The sequence below is a fragment of the Oncorhynchus nerka genome, linkage group LG2 (assembly GCF_034236695.1).
Source record: "Oncorhynchus nerka isolate Pitt River linkage group LG2, Oner_Uvic_2.0, whole genome shotgun sequence".
In the NCBI taxonomy this organism is placed as follows: Eukaryota; Metazoa; Chordata; class Actinopteri; order Salmoniformes; family Salmonidae; genus Oncorhynchus; species Oncorhynchus nerka.
This window is the reverse complement of record NC_088397.1, coordinates 17,378,811-17,393,810: the sequence shown is the minus strand read 5'-3', so window position 1 is coordinate 17,393,810 and position 15,000 is coordinate 17,378,811. Positions and strand designations below refer to the sequence as shown.

General features: G+C 51.1%; 1 protein-coding gene across 1 annotated transcript in view; it reads right to left on the bottom strand.

Annotated features, from left to right (window-relative positions):
• LOC115125966 (histone deacetylase 4-like) overlaps positions 1-15,000 on the bottom strand; it is a 69,060-nt gene that overhangs the window by 23,417 nt on the left and 30,643 nt on the right. Inside the window, exons 4-6 of the mRNA XM_065020634.1 lie at positions 4,683-4,957; positions 2,229-2,379; positions 473-596 (exon numbers count right to left, since the gene is read on the bottom strand). Of these exons, the coding sequence (XP_064876706.1) occupies positions 473-596; positions 2,229-2,379; positions 4,683-4,957 (550 nt within the window). The remainder of the gene's footprint in view (positions 1-472; positions 597-2,228; positions 2,380-4,682; positions 4,958-15,000) is intronic.

Sequence of the window (15,000 nt, the reverse complement as noted above, 5' to 3'; positions counted from 1 at the left end):
GATGTGGGTTCACACAGCACCTAATACTGAACACACAGACCACAGCTGGACGTGGGTTCACACAGCACCTAATACTGAACAGACAGACCACAGCTGGACGTGGGTTCACACAGACCACAGCTGGACGTGGGTTCACACAGCACCTAATACTGAACAGACAGACCACAGCTGGACGTGGGTTCACACAGCACCTAATACTGAACACACAGACCACAGCTGGACGTGGGTTCACACAGCACCTAATACTGAACAGACAGACCACAGCTGGACGTGGGTTCACACAGCACCTAATACTGAACAGAGACCACAGCTGGACGTGGGTTCCATGGCTCGATAATAAACACTCAAGGCTGAGGAGGGAGAGCTCCTCTCAACAGGACCAAATAGTCTGCTGTGTCCTCCGTGTGTGTGTGATCTCATCCCTACACAGCTGACGGGACAGGAGTGTGTGTGTGTGTGAGACAGTACTCACCCGTACCAGTAGCGGGGGTCGTTGGGCAACCCCCCGTGGTTGAGACTCCTCTGAGCAAGAGCCTTCTTCTTGTTCAGCACAAACTCCTGCAGTCGCATCTTCACCTCCGTACTGGCCACTGCACCTGAGAGGGGGTACATGGTACCAGGGTAAGAAGACAGTACTGGCCACTGCACCTGAGAGGGGGTACATGGTACCAGGGTAAGAAGACAGTACTGGCCACTGCACCTGAGAGGGGGTACATGGTACCAGGGTAAGAAGACAGTACTGGCCACTGCACCTGAGAGGGGGTACATGGTACCAGGGTAAGAAGACAGTACTGGCCACTGCACCTGAGAGGGGGTACATGGTACCAGGGTAAGAAGACAGTACTGGCCACTGCACCTGAGAGGGGGTACATGGTACCAGGGTAAGAAGACAGTACTGGCCACTGCACCTGAGAGGGGGTACATGGTACCAGGGTAAGAAGACAGTACTGGCCACTGCACCTGAGAGGGGGTACATGGTACCAGGGTAAGAAGACAGTACTGGCCACTGCACCTGAGAGGGGGTACATGGTACCAGGGTAAGAAGACAGTACTGGCCACTGCACCTGAGAGGGGGTACATGGTACCAGGGTAAGAAGACAGTACTGGCCACTGCACCTGAGAGGGGGTACATGGTACCAGGGTAAGAAGACACTCCAGCCTCCGGCTCTGCAGGTGGGACAGATCACTTACACCCAATTCCTGGCCTTAAGGCCCTTCACATAGATCAAGAAGAAAAGGATAGACTTGAGCAATATGCTAGCAGAGTGAGGGAGAGGTTAAAGGGCGTCGCTGAAGGTAGGTGTGAGCTCTGACGCCATTTCAGGCAGAGTTTACTAGGAGTTATATCCATCACAGACTCTCATTGATATGATGGGCTATTCAAAAGGTCACATTTCCAATTCCCAAAGTTGTGCAACACACTGCCCTCTGTAATTATTGGGGCAATTAAGTATTTTCTCTTATTTTGTCTCTATACTCCAGATGTTTGGATTTGAAATCAAACAATGTCTATGAGGTTAAAGTGCAGACTGTCAACTTTAATTTGAGGGTATTTTCATCCATATTGCGTGAAACATTGTAGTTATAATTGGTGATTGTGCAGAGAGAGAAGATGAGGATCGAGACAAACAGAATCAGAGAGAGAGAGAGCGAGACGGAGAGAGAGACAGAGACCGAGAGAACCCTCAGCTCTAGACTAATGAGGGTTGTATCAGACCAAACTCCTCCAGGGCAGCTGCCGTTGTCATCCATCCTGTCTGGTGACCCTGTGTTTGTGTTTAGCCCATCCATACCACTAGATAATTAATGAGCCAGTGGCCTTGTGGTGTTGAGGCCAGCCCTCTACCTGTAGCCTGCTGCCTGTCTCTCTCAACACCTCTCCACTGACAGAGAGCAGGCAGCGCGGCAGCACCACACAAGCACATCCACTCTAGAATAGAGGGATGACCAGAATGGAGGTTGGTTGGGTGTGAGAGAGAGATATACCTTGCCCTCCGTAACTACTGCAACAGTGAAGCTTTGTTTCTTCTTTTGGCTCTATACTTCAAAAGTTTGGATTTGAAATCAGCCAATGACAATAGAGCTTAAAGTGCAGACAGTCCGCTTTACTTTGAGGATATTTTCGTCCACATCAGGTGAACCATTAAGAAATTACAGCACTTTTTGTACATAGTGGCCCCATTTTAGTTCTACTAGTAATATGATAATGTATTGTTCCAGCTGCTTACTCTCCTGTCCTCTCTCCTTGTTCTTCAACAGCAGTAGTTTCTGTTCTCTCTGGTGTTTCTCCAGTTCCTGCTCCAGACGGTGCTTCTCCATCTTCCTCTGGTGCTCCAACAGCTCCTGCTGATGTTTCAGGGCCAGGAGCTCCTGCTGGTGCTGCATGAGGGGAACACAACGTTACTACAACGTTACTACAACATCCTGGGCCAGGAGCTCCTGCTGGTGCTGCATGAGGGGAACACAACATTACTACAACGTTACTACAACATCCTGGGCTAGGAGCTCCTGCTGGTGCTGCATGAGGGGAACACAACGTTACTACAACATCCTGGGTCAGGAGCTCCTGCTGGTGCTGCATGAGGGGAACAACGTTACTACAACATCCTGGGTCAGGAGCTCCTGCTGGTGCTGCATGAGGGGACCACAACGTTACTACAACGTTACTACAACATCCTGGGTCAGGAGCTCCTGCTGGTGCTGCACGAGGGGAACACAACGTTACTACAACATCCTGGGTCAGGAGCTCCTGCTGGTGCTGCACGAGGGGAACACAACGTTACTACAACATCCTGGGTCAGGAGCTCCTGCTGGTGCTGCATGAGGGGAACACAAAGTTACTACAACGTTAATACAACATCCTGGGCCAGGAGCTCCTGCTGGTGCTGCATGAGGGGAACACAACGTTACTACAACGTTACTACAACATCCAGAGCCAGGAGATCCTGCGATAACGTTATGTTACTACAATGTTACAGTAACAGTACTATAATGTAAATTCAATGTTGGTATAACACCCTGCTGTTGGTTCTGGAGCAAGGAGCCAATGCTGATTTCTCCCTCCCTTCTCTCTCCTTGCCCTGCAGGTCTGGTCTCTCGCAGCTCTCCCCCATTCCTGACATGTTCACCTTAGACCCAGGTGAACATGCTAGCTTGGTCACCTCACACTATCACAACACATCTATTCAGCCTCAGCCCAATCACTGTCCATGCAAATGTTCCCAGCATGTTTACAGGAGCCAGACCACTCCAGTCAATACGTGAATAACCTTTCCTCTCTGTACGTACCATGGACCCTCTACATCACGACCAAACTGAACCATTAGATCCACACACACACTCTCTCTCTCTCCTTAGTAGAGTGCCCAACTCCAATATTTGATTAATTTGATTGGCCCTAATTTGTCAGGGATGTTTGTTATTGCCTTGGATGGTTTGTGTGTTAAATAAGCGCCTGCTAGCGAGGACATGCAGCCGTGTTCACCGTCAAGGGAAGGTGACTGGAACAAGAGTCCTGCTGATGGATACATTCATATGGGAGGTGAGGAGGTGCGTGACAGAAGAGCAGCAGGCAGGCACGGTATGGTTTTGGATAGGTCCCAAACTTTCCCCCTTTCAATATTCAAGGGCAGATGGAAGGGAGTGCTTTAAGTCTGGAATCCAGCCTTTGGTGCATTTAAGGGGAGACACCTTAACCTAAAGAGTTCTATAGAGGTATACAGGGAAAACAACAAAATTACATGTCTTCCTCTTTCCAATCCACCAGTGTCTGTCTCCTACTTCCTTTCCCACTCCTTGACCTGTCTTGGTGATAGGCAGAGGTGTGTGAGCTGCAGGTCTCGGTGTGTGTGTGTACAGGCTCTGAATGGGGCTGATTGAGCCTGGGCCTCCCTGCCTTGGCTTTGCGTCACTCTCTGCTACCTGAGTGGTCTTCCAGCCCCACCACAGGCCAAAGGAGCCCTTGTGCTGTTAGCACTGTACTGGAATCAGCCCTCAGCCCTTCAATCTGCAGAATCTGGGTCACTTACAGGCCCAAACACTGACCCAAAGAGCAGGGCAAATATCATAGGGCTGAAAGGCTTCTGCCACACTGAGAAAGATCTAGTTTAGACATGTATGAGAGGGAAATTACCATCTTTCTTGACATGCTTCCCCCCCCCTCCTCCTCCCTCCCTCTCTCTCCCACTCACCCTCCCTCCCTCTCCCACTCACCCTCCCTCCCTCTCCCACCCACTCACCCTCCCTCTCCCACTCACCCTCCCTCCCTCTCCCACTCACCCTCCCTCCCTCTCCCACTCACCCTCCCTCCCTCTCCCACTCACCCTCCCTCCTCCCTCCCCTCTCCCACTCCCTCCCTCCCTCTCACCCTCCCTCCCTGGTGGGTCATACGCATATCAAATACACCGCTCAAACTCCAATTAGGGTGTTAACGTGTCCTAGCAATTTGAAAGATCGCTCAGAAAACCAGATGTTTTAATCGCTGTGTGCTTACTTCGATTTTGACCTTACGCCCATTAAGATGAGCAGAATACGGCGTTTAACATGACTAATCCCTCTCTCCCTCACTCACCCTCCCTCCCTCCCTCCCACTCCCCCCCTCCCTCCCCCCTCCCTCTCTCCTCTCCTCTCTCTCTCCCTCTCTCTCTCTCTCTCCCCCTCTCTCTCTCCCTCTCCCTCCCCACCTTAACATGTTCCTGTAGCTGGGCTTCATGCTGGCGGTTGAGCTGCTCATGTTGCCTCTGGAACTCAGCGATGAGGTGCTGTCTCTGAATCTGTTGTTTCTGTTTCAGGGACAGGAGCTCCTGCTGCAGCTGCTGCTCTCTGGCCTGGGCTGCAGATGCCTGGGCTGCAGAAGGAGACATGGACAGCTGCTGCTGGTGATGGTGCTGGTCAATGCGTAGGTCCATGGGGATGGCAGCCGGGGGCAGACGCAGGGGCAGGGCAGAGTTCATGTCCACTAGAGAGAGGAACAGAGAGACAGAATGGTAGTCCATGCATATTGAATAATGAAAAAACACTAAATGATGGGACCCAAGTAGATCAAATAAAACAGCCATCACATTCTGTACGCACACACACACACACACACACACACACACACACAGCATCCTTATCAGCACAGAGAGCCCCTTCACAGTACTGTCCATCTGGCCCTGATAAGTCAAACATGAAGTGTAGCACTCCTCTCACAAAGACTGCATTGAACTGTGGCGTGGTGGAGGAGACTTCAGCCCTGGCCAACCACCCCCAGAACGCACTGCTACAGGAAGGCCCCCAATCACACGGCTTCCTCCCCATTAAATCTGAATAAATAGTCGCGATTGGACGATTATTTATCTACAAGTTTTCCCAACAGCGTGCCAGACAGCCAGATATGTTTGCTTGAAACTCTGTCTTAATCGTGTTAGGCTAACACCCACACTAGGTGCAGCACACAGTCACACCCACACTAGGTGCAGCACACACAGTCACACCCACACTAGGTGCAGCACACAGTCACACACACACTAGGTGCAGCACACAGTCACACCCACACTAGGTGCAGCACACAGTCACACACACACTAGGTGCAGCACACAGTCACACCCACACTAGGTGCAGCACACAGTCACACCCACACTAGGTGCAGCACACAGTCACACCCACACTAGGTGCAGCACACAGTCACACCCACACTAGGTGCAGCACACAGTCACACCCACACAAGGTGCAGCACACAGTCACACCCACACAGTCACACACACACTAGGTGCAGCACACAGTCACACACACACAGTCACACCCACACTAGGTGCAGCACACAGTCACACACCACAGTCACACCCACAGTCAGCACACAGTCACAGCACACAGTCACACCACACAAGGTGCAGCACACAGTCACACACACACAGTCACACCCACACTAGGTGCAGCACACAGTCACACACACACAGTCACACCCACACTAGGTGCAGCACACAGTCACACACACACAGTCACACCCACACTAGGTGCAGCACAGTCACACACACACAGTCACACACACACACTAGGTGCAGCACACAGTCACACACACACAGTCACACCCACACTAGGTGCAGCACACAGTCACACACACACAGTCACACTAGGTGCAGCACACAGTCACACACACACAGTCACACACACACAAGGTGCAGCACACAGTCACACACACACACAAGGTGCAGCACACAGTCACACCCACACTAGGTGCAGCACACACAGTCACACCCACACTAGGTGCAGCCCACACAGTCACACACACAGTCACACCCACACTAGGTGCAGCACACAGTCACACACACACAGTCACACCCACACTAGGTGCAGCACACAGTCACACCCACACTAGGTGCAGCACACAGTCACACACACACTAGGTGCAGCACACAGTCACACACACACTAGGTGCAGCACACACAGTCACACCCACACTAGGTGCAGCACACACAGTCACACCCACACTAGGTGCAGCACACACAGTCACACACACACAGTCACACCCACACTAGGTGCAGCACACAGTTACACACACACCCACACTAGGTGCAGCACACACAGTCACACACACACAGTCACACCCACACTAGGTGCAGCACACACAGTCACACACACACAGTCACACCCACACTAGGTGCAGCACACAGTCACACACACACAGTCACACCCACACTAGGTGCAGCACACACAGTCACACACACACAGTCACACACACACAGTCACACACACACAGTCACACACAACACACACTAAAGGCAGACACAGTCTCTGGGTTTATCAGATGAATGAGTACGGTTACATGCACACATTAATAGTGAATAGTCAGATCACGTCGACATGCTTTGCAAGAAGAACCATTTCCATAATAATCCTGTTTACATGGACACATCTGAAACCAGGCTACCTGATGGGACTTGGCTCTACGCAGAAAAATCACCGATCAAAACTAACGTTTTTCCACAGGGATCATGTTCTTTTAGGGAAGCGTTTGAGTTGGGACATATACAGTTGGTATGTGAAACCTATTTTGAAGATGCTGTAAGTTTTCCCCTAACTCACTAACCTTGTGCTGCTGGTGCTAGGTGGGTCATACGCATATCAAATACACCGCTCAAACTCCAATTAGGGTGTTAACGTGTCCTAGCAATTTGAAAGATCGCTCAGAAAACCAGATGTTTTAATCGCTGTGTGCTTACTTCGATTTTGACCTTAGGCCCATTAAGATGAGCAGAATACGGCATTTAACATGACTAATCCCAAACTCAGCCTTCTAATCAGTTTAATATTGAATTAGAAGTGTTCATGTAAACGTACTTAGTGATGCTGCACAAACCCATATGTAGATTCTCTCTCTCTACCCCAATTCTTTGCCCTCCTCCCTAAGGACCCCTCCCACACACAGTCAAGCACAGCATTCCAAGACCAACGACTGGCGCTTCTGTCCCGTGCAGAGAGAGAGACACAACCATAATGTCCTAGCTCTGAAACACATGCTGCAGCCACTGACTGGTACTGCCTGTGATCATCTCATTGACTATACCACTCCGTGTACACAACACTAACCAACAAGCAGAGAGAAAGAGAACGTAACAGAGAGGAATAGTTTAAGAGAGAGAGAGGAGAGAAAGAAAGAAAGAAAGAAAGAAAGAAAGAAAGAAAGAAAGAAAGAAAGAAGGAGAAAGAGGGAGACAGAGACAAAGACACAGAGAGAGAGAGAAACTACTTTCAGAGAAGCAATGTGTAATAGAACATATATAATTGACATACCCATCAGCGCTGTAGTGATCATGGCGATAAACGCTCTCCTCTCTTCCCCCTCCTAGCGTTTCCTCCTCTACAGCTCGTCTCTGCCGTGTGTAAGGATCTATTTAGCTTTAGTGGTGCTGCTCTTTATATTTCTGTCAGTCTCTGTCCTCCTCTCCTTTCCTCAGTTTTCTGTTCTGCTTTCTCAACACTCCTGCTCCCTCGCTAGCTACCTCTCTCTGTGTCCCTCCTCTGTCTTTACCCATCTGTGTCCCTCCCCTCTCCCTCTTCCCTCTTTTTACCAGTTTCTGTGCCCTCCCCTCTCCCTCTTCCCTCTTTTTAGCAGTCTGTGTGTCCCTCCCCTCTCCCTCTTCCCTCTTTTCACCAGTCTGTGTGTCCCTCCCCTCTCCCTCTTCCCTCTTTTTACCAGTCTGTGTGTCCCCCCTCTCCCTCTTCCCTTTTTACCAGTCTGTCCCTCCCCCTCTCCCTCTTCTGTGTCCCTCCCCTCTCTTTTACCAGTCTGGGTCCCTCCCCTCCCTCCCAGTCTCTTCCCTCTTTTTTTACCAGTCTGTGTGTCCCTCCCTCTCCCTCTTCCCTCTTTTCACCAGTCTGGGTCCCTCCCCTCTCCCTCTTCCCTCTTTTTACCAGTCTCTGTGTCCCTCCCCTCTCCCTCTTTTTTTTTACCAGTCTGGGTCCCTCCCCTCTCCCTCTTCCCTCTTGTCACCAGTCTCTGTGCCCCTCCCCTCTCCCCTCTTTTTACCAGTCTCTGTGTCCCCCTCTCCCTCTTCCCTCTTTTACCAGTCTCTGTCCCTCCCCTCTCCCTCTTCCCTCTTTTTACCAGTCTCTGTGTCCCTCCCCTCTTCCCTCTTTTTACCAGTCTCTGTCCCTCCCCTCTCCCTCTTCCCTCTTGTCACCAGTCTCTGTGCCCTCCCCTCTCCCCTCTTTTTACCAGTCTCTGTGTCCCTCCCCTCTCCCCCTCTTTTTACCAGTCTCTGTGTCCCCTCTCCCCTCCCTCTCTCCTCTTCCCTCTTTTTACCAGTCTCTGTGTCCCTCCCCTCTCCCTCTTTTTACCAGTCTGGATCCCTCCCCTCTCCCTCTTCCCTCTTTTTTACCAGTCTCTGTGTCCTCCCCTCTCCCTCTTTTTACCAGTCTCTGTGTCCCTCCCCTCTCCCTCTTTTTACCAGTCTATGTGTCCTCCCCTCTCCCTCTTTTTACCAGTCTCTGTGTCCCTCCCCTCTCCCTCTTTTTACCAGTCTGTGTCCCTCCCCTCTCCCTCTTTTTACCAGTCTCTGTTCCCTCCCCTCTCCCTCTTTTTACCAGTCTCTGTGTCCCCCCCCTCTCCCTCTTTTTACCAGTCTGTGTCCCTCCCCTCTGCCTCTTTTTACCAGTCTGTGTCCCTCCCCTCTCCCTCTTTTTACCAGTCTCTGTGCCCTCCCCTCTCCCTCTTTTTACCAGTCTGGGTCCCTCCCCTCTCCATCTTCCCTCTTTTTACCAGTCTCTGTGTCCCTCCCCTCCCCTCTCCCTCTTTTTACCAGTCTCTGTGTCCCTCCCCTCTCCCCTCTTTTTACCAGTCTGTGTGTCCCTCCCCTCTCCCTCTTCCCTCTTTTTACCAGTCTGTGTGTCCCTCCCCTCTCCCCTCTTTTTACCAGTCTGTGTGTCCCTCCCCTCTCCCTCTTCCCTCTTTTTACCAGTCTGGGTCCCTCCCCTCTCCCTCTTCCCTCTTTTTACCAGTCTGTGTGTCCCTCCCCTCTCCCTCTTCCCTCTTTTTACCAGTCTGGGTCCCTCCCCTCTCCCTCTTCCCTCTTTTTACCAGTCTCTGTGTCCCTCCCCTCTCCCTCTTTTCACCAGTCTCTGTGCCCTCCCCTCTCCCTCTTCCCTCTTGTCACCAGTCTCTGTGCCCTCCCCTCTCCCTCTTCCCTCTTTTTACCAGTCTCTGTGTCCTCCCCTCTCCCTCTTTTTACCAGTCTCTGTGTCCTCCCCTCTCCCTCTTTTTACCAGTATCTGTGTCCTCCCCTCTCCCTCTTTTTACCAGTCTGTGTGTCTCTCCCTCTCCCTCTTTTTACCAGTCTCTGTGTCCCTCCCCTCTCCCTCTTTTTACCAGTATGTGTGTCCCTCCCCTCTCCCTCTTTTTACCAGTCTCTGTGTCCCTCCCCTCTCCCTCTTTTTACCAGTCTGTGTGTCCCTCCCCTCTCCCTCTTTTTACCAGTCTCTGTGTCCCTCCCCTCTCCCTCTTTTTACCAGTCTCTGTGTCCCTCCCCTCTCCCTCTTTTTACCAGTCTCGGTCCCTCCCCTCTCCCTCTCTTTACCAGTCTCTGTGTCCCTCCCCTCTCCCTCTTTTTACCAGTCTCGGTCCCTCCCCTCTCCCTCTCTTTACCAGTCTCTGTGTCCCTCCCCTCCCCTCTCCCTCTTTTTACCAGTCTCTGTGTCCCTCCCCTCTCCCTCTTTTTACCAGTCTCTGTGTCCCTCCCCTCTCCCTCTTTTTACCAGTCTCTGTGTCCCTCCCCTCTCCCTCTTATTACCAGTCTCTGTGTCCCTCCCCTCTCCCTCTTATTACCAGTCTCTGTGTCCTCCCCTCTCCCTCTTTTTACCAGTCTCTGTGTCCTCCCCTCTCCCTCTTTTTACCAGTCTCTGTGTCCCTCCTCTCCCTCTTTTTACCAGTCTCTGTGTCCTCCCCTCTCCCTCTTTTTACCAGTCTCTGTGTCCCTCCCCTCTCCCTCTTTTTACCAGTCTCTGTGCCCTTCCCTCTCCCTCTTTTTACCAGTCTCTGTGTCCTCCCCTATCCCTCCTTTTACCAGTCTCTGTGTCCTCCCCTATCCCTCCTTTTACCAGTCTCTGTGTCCCTCCCCTCTCCCTCTTTTTACCAGTCTCTGTGCCCTCCCCTCTCCCTCTTTTTACCAGTCTCTGTTGTCCTCCCCTCTCCCTCTCCCTCTTTTTACCAGTCTCTGTGTCCTCCCCTCTCCCTCTTTTTACCAGTCTCTGTGCCCTCCCCTCTCCCTCTTTTTACCAGTCTCTGTGTCCTCCCCTCTCCCTCTTTTTACCAGTCTCTGTGTCCTCCCCTCTCCCTCTCCCTCTTTTTACCAGTCTCTGTGCCCTCCCCTCTCCCTCTTTTTACCAGTCTCTGTGCCCTCCCCTCTCCCTCTTTTTACCAGTCTCTGTGTCCTCCCCTCTCCCTCTCCCTCTTTTTACCAGTCTCTGTGTCCTCCCCTCTCCCTCTCCCTCTTTTTACCAGTCTCTGTGTCCCTCCCCCTATCCCTCCTTTTTACCAGTCTCTGTGTCCTCCCCTCTCCCTCTCCCTCTTTTTACCAGTCTGTGTCCTCCCCTCTCCCTCTCCCTCTTTTTACCAGTCTCTGTGTCCCTCCCCTATCCCTCCTTTTTACCAGTCTCTGTGCCCTCCTCCCTCTCTCTGTGCTGGTGACATCACAGGGCCGTCGTAGGCCTGCTGTCTGTTTATTCTGCTGCTCCTCCATTTCCTGGAACCGACGGCAGATACACAGGAGAGAGATAGCAGAGTGGACGGAGGGAAAAACTATTCTCTGTGTCTTCCTCTGTTGACACTGCACCCCCCCTCTTCCCTCGGAGTACAGAGAACTAGTTCCCTCTAGAAATACACCCACAGTGTTGGACATTGCACTGGCGTCACACACACACACACACACACACACACACACACACAGCTCTCTATTCTTCAGATCACAGTTCTGTGAAATATATGTCTATAGCCTCAAGTGAACTAATTAAGGCTATAAGGGCTCTTTATGGTTGCTAGGAGACTCCCCGTCAACACACACCCCCTTTGTGTTATTTGCTCTGACTTTGGCATTGCTAGCGGGCGGAAGCGTAAGAGAAACTTCACAGTTGTGTTCTACATTACAGAGCATTGATTTCTGGGACAGTGGAAGGACATGGGGGAAGGCCTACAGTAGAAGGGTTCAGTCTAGCCGGGCCACAGGTAGGCCGCACACAACTATAAGCACGCAGGCTGCTATAGGCACCACTCTCCAGTTGTTTTTAAACCACGGTGCACAAGCTCGGATTCCATTTCAGCAACAACCTGACTATGTGACGTCTCTCACGGGAGCCACTTATTTTGGCAAGATAAACATCGATATCTGGCCATCTCCCCCGGCTCGCGGTGACGTCAACGCTTGCATGAAGTTCACGGAGATAACCACGCCTGTATCCCACTTTCCTCTCATCAAAACAAGGGCCAACGTGCACTCTGGCGCAGACACACCTGGCTTGCAGTAAAGAAAGCCCTCCAAAAGTAGTTCTTACACAATAACCTACCTGCATCAAAACAAGGGCCAACGTGCACTCTGGTGCAGACACACCTGGCTTGCAGTAAAGAAAGCCCTCCAAAAATAGTTCTTACACAATAACCTACCTGCATCAAAACAAGGGCCAACGTGCACTCTGGTGCAGACACACCTGGCTTACAGTAAAGAAAGCCCTCCAAAAGTAGTTCTTACACAGTAACCTACCTGCACCAAAACAAGGGCCAACGTGCACTCTGGTGCAGACACACCTGGCTTGCAGTAAAGAAAGCCCTCCAAAAGTAGTTCTTACACAGTAACCTATCTGCACCAAAACAAGGGCCAACGTGCACTCTGGTGCAGACACACCTGGCTTGCAGTAAAGAAAGCCCTCCAAAAATAGTTCTTACACAGTAACCTACCTGCACCAAAACAAGGGCCAACGTGCACTCTGGTGCAGACACACCTGGCTTGCAGTAAAGAAAGCCCTCCAAAAGTAGTTCTTACACAGTAACCTACCTGCACCAAAACAAGGGCCAACGTGCACTCTGGTGCAGACACACGTGGCTTGCAGTAAAGAAAGCCCTCCAAAAGTAGTTCTTACACAGTAACCTACCTGCACCAAAACAAGGGCCAACGTGCACTCTGGCGCAGACACACGTGGCTTGCAGTAAAGAAAGCCCTCCAAAAGTAGTTCTTACACAGTAACCTTCCTGCATCAAAACACGGCTGGCAGGAAGACAGAGTTTTTTCCTCCTTCATCTAAACGGCTTTGAAAACCTCTCAACTGTGTCTTGTGTAAAATCCTACCGTCTTACCCAGGAATTCCCAGGAATTGTTTTTATAATAAGAGGAATTATTTCTGACGCAAATACATTTTGGTAACACCCCTTATCAGCTACTGGTTTATAATGGATGATATTAAATCATTTATAGTTCATTCTATCAATGCATTATAAGACCTTACAATGGCATTATATAACCTGCAATAAACATTCATAACAGCTCACGGCTCCATGCATACAGCACGTGCAACAGTACCTCAAATGAAGAGAGAAAAACCTGAGAAATAGATGGAGAGATGTGGAGGGAGGTGGCTGAGACCTTTCACTGTTTCCCCTGTTCTCTCTTCCTATTTTCAGCTTCCCACCATGTGAGCCATAGATTATTCAGTAGTGACTTGGCTTATTCATTACACCAAACAGACTCCCTCCAACACTCCATGTAAACAACCACTACTACTCTCTCTCTTCTTTCTCGCTCTGTCCCCCTCTCTGGCCCACTCTCTCCGTCTCGCTCTCCACACACATCTCTATCACACTTTTCTATCTATTTACATCTCTCCTGTTTCTTTCCCTCTGCCTCACCCTTCTCTTCTCTCCTTAGATAACAATGTGTTTACCACCCCTGGGGGGCCTCCCTGCCCCCTCCCTCTGCCGGCTCCCATTACAGAACACAGATAGAAATAGATATACCAGACAGTACAGCTGCTCGCTCTGAAGCACAGCTCTGATTTAAAGCCTGTTGTCTGAGGATGTCCCTCAGTCTGATTGATTGCAAAGGCTCTACACTCCACTCATTAAGTCTAATAGATGTCGAGCTCAACCCAGGCCGAGCCCTGCCTATCGTCGGTCAGAATGGGCCGGGGAGATATTATTTACCACGTTTAGAGATGTGAATGGTGAGAAGTTTGTCACAAGGCCTGGCGGGTGGCGAAACAAGGAGAGGGAGAGACGGCATGACAGACACAGGTTGCTGTGATGGGAAACTGAGTGGTCTGTATGGGGACTGGAAGGTCAAAGGTTGGATGGGTCTGCGTTCACCTTTCAGGTGGTTCAAGATCAATGATTATGAAGGAAACCAGAGATTTTGCAAAACAGTGACAATAAGTGCAGGTTCATGTACACCAGGCTTTCATATTAATACCTAGAGGGACAGAGGACGAGAGCCAACACGTCCAAGCCAACACCCCACAGGAAACCACGAGGAACTCTATCAGAGATCAGTCACTCAAATGGCCGGTCTGTCTGTCAGTCAGTGTCTTGCAGCCACCCTCTGGCAGCTCATCTTACAGATAGAGGAGTTCCTCAACACGCCTGTGTTCCTCTAGTGACAGAGAGACAGGGAGAGAGGTGGGGTGTTTGTGTGCGAGCCCGACTCATCCCAACATGCTCCGGCATGTCCGGGGCCTCCGGCTGACGTCAGCGTTCCAGTCTGCAGCGCGGCAGCCGGGAGAGGGACGGGGGAGAGAAAGGGGGAGATGTGGGACGTGAGGAACAGAAGGGTGAGACGTGAGGATATGAGGGTGCCCATACATACGTGCACAGGTACATCTCTCGCTACTTAACCCAGACGAATCTATGGACGAGGGCGGACGTCACGGTCATACAGGAGAGAGGACGCTCTGTCCTCCATGTCTGTGGGAGAAGACCGGTTCAAGCAGAGGTTGATCTCCAAAAGGGCTCATCCTCACCCGTGTAACAGAAATCTGTGTCAAGGCTGGGGGAGCAGTGTTTCCCCGAGCTCTATTCAGGCTAAAGCAACGATAGCAGAGACCCTGTATCAGGGGAAGTTGGGACCCCCGTTCTCAGTTGGGTCATCAGGTATTAACATGGTTCAGTATCAAACTCAACAGAGATGAAAACCAACACCAGACAGGCAAAACAGCTCGACCACAGTGGTCGAATCTCATTTCCTTTCTCAAATTACAAATAAGCCGTTTGAGCGAGAGATGTTTTCTTTGCCATGCATCACGACTCGAGAGCTCGATGTGTATCAACCACATGGATTTACATCTGAGCGAGGAGAGGACCGGGGGGCAGTGTGTTATGGGAGACGTTTTCCACACGCCAAAGCATTATCCTGGGGTGGCATCAGATGACGACTGGGTCACACTGGGTATTACACACAGACAAATGGTCTGGAACTGGACACCAGCGGGTACATGTGTCAAGCATCTCACAGTAGAACTGGTCTAGGATCAGTTTAGCCCTTTACATAA